Source organism: Triticum urartu, chromosome 1A, assembly GCF_056163025.1.
Source record: "Triticum urartu cultivar PI428250 chromosome 1A, HENAU_Tu73, whole genome shotgun sequence".
Classification (NCBI taxonomy): Eukaryota; Viridiplantae; Streptophyta; class Magnoliopsida; order Poales; family Poaceae; genus Triticum; species Triticum urartu.
This window is the reverse complement of record NC_141873.1, coordinates 571,861,930-571,868,372: the sequence shown is the minus strand read 5'-3', so window position 1 is coordinate 571,868,372 and position 6,443 is coordinate 571,861,930. Positions and strand designations below refer to the sequence as shown.

The following is a 6,443-nucleotide window of genomic DNA, read 5'->3' as shown; positions in this document are numbered from 1 at the left end:
ACTTCAGGAAAATTATCAATACTTGTGCTAATCGTATAATTATTATTGCGCAAATAATATCCTACCTAGTCAATCCAATGATACAAATGATCTTGGCCAACAAACCAGGTCAATCCAATGACCTAGATTGCTCCAATTTTTAGCATGCAATTAAACCATACCAAATATTCAACATTAGTGGCAATCACATAATTAATGAGCACATAATATCCACCGAACATTTTCATGTAATTAATATAATACTTATTATCTTCGTCCGGAATTACTTGTCGCTGTATCTAGCACTATTTTAGCGCAAGATACATCCATTTGAGGAGGGATGGAGTATGTAATATCAACATGCAAATTGCAGGTACATATTTACTAGTAGTAAAAAATGGGCCGCGTATAGAAAATGAAAACAAAATCAGGCACTTTTGTATCACATTGATTCGTACATGCACCCATGAGATCCCACACGTGAGCGTTGGACGGTCAGAATTTTTTTGGAATTATAGAATCACAATAATAGCAGCAGGAAAGGGCCAAAACAGGTGGAAAGGTACGTCTCTCTCTCGCTTGTCTCCAGCTCACCATCTTCCGTCAGATCTCACGCTCGCACACAGCAAAAACGGAGGAGAAAACACAGCGACACTGTCCATCCTCCGTCCACAAAGCTCGCTCCTTTGTCCTCCTCCTCCCCCCAATCACGCCCGCGAATCGTGCCACGCACGGAAGCGAGCGAGCCAATCCGATCCGGGCGGCGGCGGCGGCGCGATGAGCTTCCGGGACGAGAGCGGCGGGGAGGACGGCAGCGGGGGCCGGTCGTCCTCGGCGTCCGACCTGCGCAAGCCGTTCCTGCACACGGGCAGCTGGTACAGGATGTCCGCCGCCGGCGGCGGCGCCATGGACCGCCTCGGCTCCTCCGCCTACGGCCTCCGCGACAGCTCCATCTCCGCCCTGCTCTGCACCCTCATCGTCGCGCTCGGCCCCATCCAGTTCGGCTTCACCTGCGGCTACTCCTCGCCCACCCAGGATGCCATCATGGCCGACCTCGGCCTCACCCTCTCCGAGGTTCTTCCCCGCGCGCCGCCTCCCGTCCCTCTTCTAGTCCTATGCTTCTTTGCCTCCATGGCCTTTGCTTTATGCCGTCTCCTTGCTCGCAGTTCTCTTTATTCGGATCCCTGTCCAACGTCGGGGCCATGGTGGGCGCCATTGCCAGTGGCCAGATCGCCGAGTACATCGGCCGTAAAGGGGTGAGGTTTCAATTCCCTTTGACCTCTGTCTGCTCCTGTGACCCACAATTGTACTGTCAGATGTACGGAGTATTGGATTCTCGGATCTGCTCCTGGAATTTTCTCATGGAACTTGATTCAGTCGTGCACTCACTGACTGACGATGCTCTCTGCTTTGTTGCTCCTGCAGTCTCTGATGATCGCCGCTATCCCGAACATCATTGGGTGGCTTGCAATATCGTTTGCAAATGTAAGATTGCTTAATTTACCCCTGTTATTTTTAGGGATGCTCGTCAGTTTAACTTACTTCTGAATTGTTCTGTGCAGGACTCCTCATTCTTGTTCATGGGCCGTTTGCTGGAAGGATTTGGGGTCGGTGTGATATCCTACACGGTCTGTATCCCTCTGCTCCTAACCTTGTAAACAAATTCACTCCAGAGTCCAGTCATGAATTGATAATTCGTTTGCTGTCTTAGTCAACTGGTTCTTAAGTTCACAAAAAATACAGTGCCAGCTCCCAAGTCCCAACACATGGGAGAGTAGACTGTATTTAAGCTTAACCAAATACCAAGTGTAAACAACAGTTGCATTTCCTATTCCGGGACATCAAGGGTGTAAAGATGTGCTGTTGCCTGTTGGTATGGCCTATGATATGGTAGCTTCCCCTGGCCTAATCATAATCCAACAGTATTTATCATCAGAGTAGCTTCTCTGTCTGTTCAGTCTCTGAACAGATAAGGATGAAAACATCAAACCCTTTTCTGGATCAAAATGAACTTATAATTAGCCTATAAGAGGAACTGAAAAGGCCGGTATTCTGTATCGACTTACAGCTGCGCAGCTGGGTTGTGATTTTGTGACTTACAACCTCTCTTTTTGCTGGGTATTGAAGTTGGGGATTTTCATGAATGCCATTGAACTTCAGTGTTACTTTGCATAAAAATAGCATATCTAGATATCATTTGAACTCGTGCATACTGATTGTTCTGAAGTTTATCGGATTGGGCGTTCACTGTTGAACAATATCTTATCCTTTAGGGGCACTCTAGCTGCATCCACTTGGATATTTTCATGCCTGACATTACTTTTCTGTCTGAAAATTTCGTTTCATGGTGTCAGGTGCCAGTTTATATAGCAGAAATTGCTCCACAAAACATGAGAGGAGCTCTTGGTTCGGTCAATCAGGTCAGCACTTGTATAAACAATAACATTTGATTTAGTGTAGTCTGTCTTCTGGTCTGACCATTTGCTTGCAAGTTTTAACCCTGCCCATAATTTCTTACGCAGCTCTCTGTTACAATCGGTATACTGCTTGCCTACACATTAGGCATGTTTGTTCCCTGGAGAATTCTTTCTGTTCTTGGTAAGATGGACAAATGATAAGATGTGCTGCTCGTCTAAATCAGCTTTTGCTAAGTTAATAGATTGGTTAATACAAAATATTGTCCTAACTCACTTATGTTACATTCACATTTCTAAGGCATTTTACCTTGCTCAATCCTGATACCTGGACTGTTCTTCATTCCTGAATCACCAAGGTGGCTGGTAAGTGAAGTGATGTGTTGCATTATTTTTTGTTGACATGAACATAAGCATCTAAACAGAGCAACTGTTGTACCAGGCAAAAATGGGAAAGATGGAAGATTTTGAATCTTCACTGCAGGTCCTGCGCGGATTTGAAACTGATATCTCAGCAGAAGTAAATGAAATAAAGGTAACATGTAGTAACAGGGATCAATTTTGCTGCAATCATGTCATATGCAATGTACACATTGCTGGCAACTTTATGCTTTATGCTACACCTGAAAATATTTTTCTTTTAAGTAATATATAAGGGCCTGAAAATATTTTTCTTTTAAGTAATATATGAGGGAATGTAAACCTTTTTTTTTTACATTTTGCTACACAGAGATCAGTTGCCTCATCTAGGAGGAGGACAACCATACGATTTGCAGAGATCAAACACAAGAGATATAGTGTTCCTCTTATGGTTGGTAATTTGCATTAAATACTTTGCTTTAACACATCAATGTTCCTCTATTTGCTTACTGGTTTTCACTTGTTTAGATAGGAATTGGCCTCCTTATACTTCAGCAACTAAGTGGTGTCAACGGCATTTTCTTCTATGCTGCAAGTATCTTCAAAGCTGCTGGTATGTTCTGCATAATTTGACGAGGCTCTGCTTATTAAGCATGCTTGTGTGTAATAGTTTTCCTCACACATTTAATAACTCTACAGAAATACTGTGAACGTGCAATTGAACTAAATGGTAAATTCAAATGTTAGTAAGCATGCTGCACATCCATAGCAGTTTGATTGGGATATTTGGATCACTTGTAAAATGTAATGCTGCCCTGTCTGTATGTGATTTGTACTCGCAGGAAGCTCATATCGCAGTACTGAGCCTTAATATATCAGCAATAGCAATAGCTTGTATGTCATGTCTGATATCTTACAAAGTTCTCTTCCTAAACAGGTCTTAAAAACAGTAATCTCGCAACATGTGGTTTGGGGGCTGTTCAGGTATATTCATCTTATCGTTACATCCACATTGTGCCTATGAACTTTGTGGGATTGTGGGTTTGGTATTTGCGTACTTATTGGGATCTTTTCATTGTTAGGTGGTTGCTACTGGAATCACAACCTGGTTGACTGACAAAGCTGGTCGACGGCTACTTCTCATTGTTAGTTACATCACAAGACAAGTTTTTTTTTAAGATGAAAATATGATTTGCGTTGATTAATTTCTTTTACTTTCCAGATCTCTGCTACAGGGATGACAATCAGTCTTCTCGTTGTTTCTGTGTCATTTTTTGTGAAGGTAACTCCACTTAAAATGTTAATGGCATATGTAATGGTTTGTTGTGCAATTGTCTAATCTAGATCAATCAGTACTACCTGAGTTTCCCTCTGATATATTTTAGTGTCAATTCTGAAACAGGACAACATAGACGAAGCTTCTCATTTACACTTTGTGATGAGTATGCTTTCACTGGCTGGACTTGTGGTTAGTTTCAGTTCTGTCTATATACGTCTCTGCTTTATTGGTCAGAGTGAGCAGGTTTAATGCCTTGCTTTTTGCTACTGCAGGCATTTGTGCTTGCATTTTCTCTGGGCATGGGAGCCATCCCATGGATTATAATGTCTGAGGTATAGTCTGATCCTCCTTACTGCAAATATCTAGAAGTTCAATAATTACACTTACATCTATCTGATTTTATCTCTGTAGTTGTTACCACTATCATTTGCCACTTCTTTTCCTGTCTGAATATCCTCTATAGCCTCTCTCTTTTTTTTTATCAATGAGCCGTCCTCGAACATGCCTTTTTACCTATGAAATGGAGCGAAACGCTGCAGTTGCAGTCGCTCTTGTGGTTTTGTCGACCAGCTGCTGCTTCAAGACATACAGGAAACTGCATTTTTTGTAATGTAGCCTAGATTACACTGACCGTAGCTGTACCTATCACTAAAGACTGCAACTACTGCTTTTAGCTTTAGCTGTACCATCACCAAAAACTGCAGTGGTTGCTTTGTGTTTCATATCTGTAGTTGCAAGTGACAGTGACAACTTACCTAGAGCAAACTTCACACTGAACATATCTAGAAATATAATAATGCGTCGTCCACATTGTGTCCCTACAGATTCTTCCTGTTAACATCAAGAGTCTTGCCGGAAGCACCGCCACCCTTGCAAACTGGATGACGTCGTGGCTCATCACGATGACCGCGAGCTTGATGCTAAACTGGAGCAACGGAGGTCAGTGTATTCCTCCCTCTCTGTCCCTCTACCTTCCTACCTCTTTTATGACACTGTGTCTTACCACGAACCATACGTCTTGTTTCAACCAGGAACCTTTGCTATATACGCGGCAGTGTCCATGGGCACCCTCCTCTTCGTGTGCCTGTGCGTGCCGGAGACCAAGGGGAGAACGCTCGAGGAGATTGCGTTCTCGTTCCGCTGAAGCCCGGAACCACGGCGCGTAGGGTAGACAGGCAGGCGGGCGTGCGTCGTGCTACTTGATGGCTGTTTCGGGTCAGGCCTCGGGCCTGGACCAGGTAGTCGCGCAGCCGTGTTTTTTGCAGGAGGGATATTTGTATCATGTGTTTGTGTAATAGTGTACTATCAGTGTACCATTTGTGTATGTGCAATAGAATGGGGAGGGGTGGAATGGGCACCCAACCCCCCCTTGCAGTCAGTCAGTCAGTCGGTCAGGGGAGTGTGCAGTAAGTAGAAGAGCAATTTGGTGGTCAGTACATTGGGTTTCATATATACAGCAGCAGCTGTGGCCAAAGGAATAATTTAGATGTAATGTCCAAGAATAAATTTTGAGCTACTTTCAGTGTGCTGCATTATGGCTGTAGACTGTAGTGTGCATGGCAGTTCCCAGAAACTATTGCCTGAAAGTCTTGTTGAGGAGAAAAAAAATGGTGTGCTGTCAGCTGTACATTTGGGCCGTCTCGTTGGGCTTAAGACACATATCTGCGCCCTTCTTCTTCAGCCAGCCCCCCACCGCCCCAGAAGTGATGGAGGCCCAGAGGAACCCGATGCTGGAGCGGCCCATCAATGAAACCCACGTTACTGCAGCTCTGGGTCTGGATCCTTCTTCCCTCCTGGTATACTGTCACTCCTACTCCGGTACTCTACTGTACAGTAACAGACGACCGTTGCAGCTGTGCCCCCACCCACACACCCCGGTACTCTACTGTACAGTGCAGTACTCTGCGGTCTACGGTGTGTGTACTGTGGCCTACCCTACTACGAGCCCCCTCCATCCCAGACAGGAGACAGCGACGAGAATATGTTTTCCTCACCAAGGCACGCTTCAGATCCAGCACCAGTATACCACTAGAGATTATGCTCCCTCCATTTCTTTTAGTCTGTAAATACGAATAATTCTCAAGTCAAACTTCATATGTTTGACCATTCTTTTTTTTACAAATAGTTTGAATTGCTCACACGTGGTATATGTTTGACCAACTTTATAGAAAAACACTAACACTCAGAATATAAAATCAATATCATTAGATGCATCACGGACTTAATTTTCACTATATAACTTTAGTACTCCTTCCGGTCCTTTTTACTCTGCGTATTAGATTAGTGTCCAGTCAAACTTTGTAAAATTTTACCAAATTTATATTAAAAAATATCAACATCTACAATACCAAATATATATAGTTATATACTACTCTCTCTCCGTTCCAAAATAAATGTCTCAACTTTGTACC

The 6,443-nt window shown here is 43.7% G+C and overlaps 1 protein-coding gene across 1 annotated transcript; it reads left to right on the top strand.

Moving 5' to 3' along the window:
- Positions 1 to 572: 572 nt before the first annotated feature.
- LOC125530603 (sugar transporter ERD6-like 4) lies at positions 573 to 5,548 on the top strand. Its single transcript, XM_048694992.2, has 17 exons — positions 573 to 1,053; positions 1,146 to 1,235; positions 1,405 to 1,464; positions 1,542 to 1,607; positions 2,334 to 2,399; positions 2,502 to 2,577; positions 2,695 to 2,759; positions 2,836 to 2,928; positions 3,124 to 3,204; positions 3,282 to 3,366; positions 3,691 to 3,737; positions 3,836 to 3,898; positions 3,976 to 4,035; positions 4,156 to 4,221; positions 4,305 to 4,364; positions 4,857 to 4,971; positions 5,064 to 5,548. Exons 1-17 carry the CDS (start codon positions 757 to 759, stop codon positions 5,174 to 5,176), a joined length of 1,503 nt encoding a protein of 500 aa, XP_048550949.1. The 5' UTR covers positions 573 to 756; the 3' UTR covers positions 5,177 to 5,548.
- The last annotated feature ends 895 nt before the right edge of the window (positions 5,549 to 6,443 follow it).

Excerpts from the sequence above, each read along its gene's own strand:
- LOC125530603 (XM_048694992.2), top strand. The coding sequence starts at position 757 with ATGAGCTTCCGGGACGAGAGCGGCGGGGAGGACGGCAGCGGGGGCCGG. Across the intron at positions 3,367-3,690 it reads AAGTATCTTCAAAGCTGCTG|GTCTTAAAAACAGTAATCTC; the intron begins GTATGTTCTGCA and ends CTTCCTAAACAG. Across the intron at positions 3,738-3,835 it reads GTGGTTTGGGGGCTGTTCAG|GTGGTTGCTACTGGAATCAC; the intron begins GTATATTCATCT and ends TTTCATTGTTAG.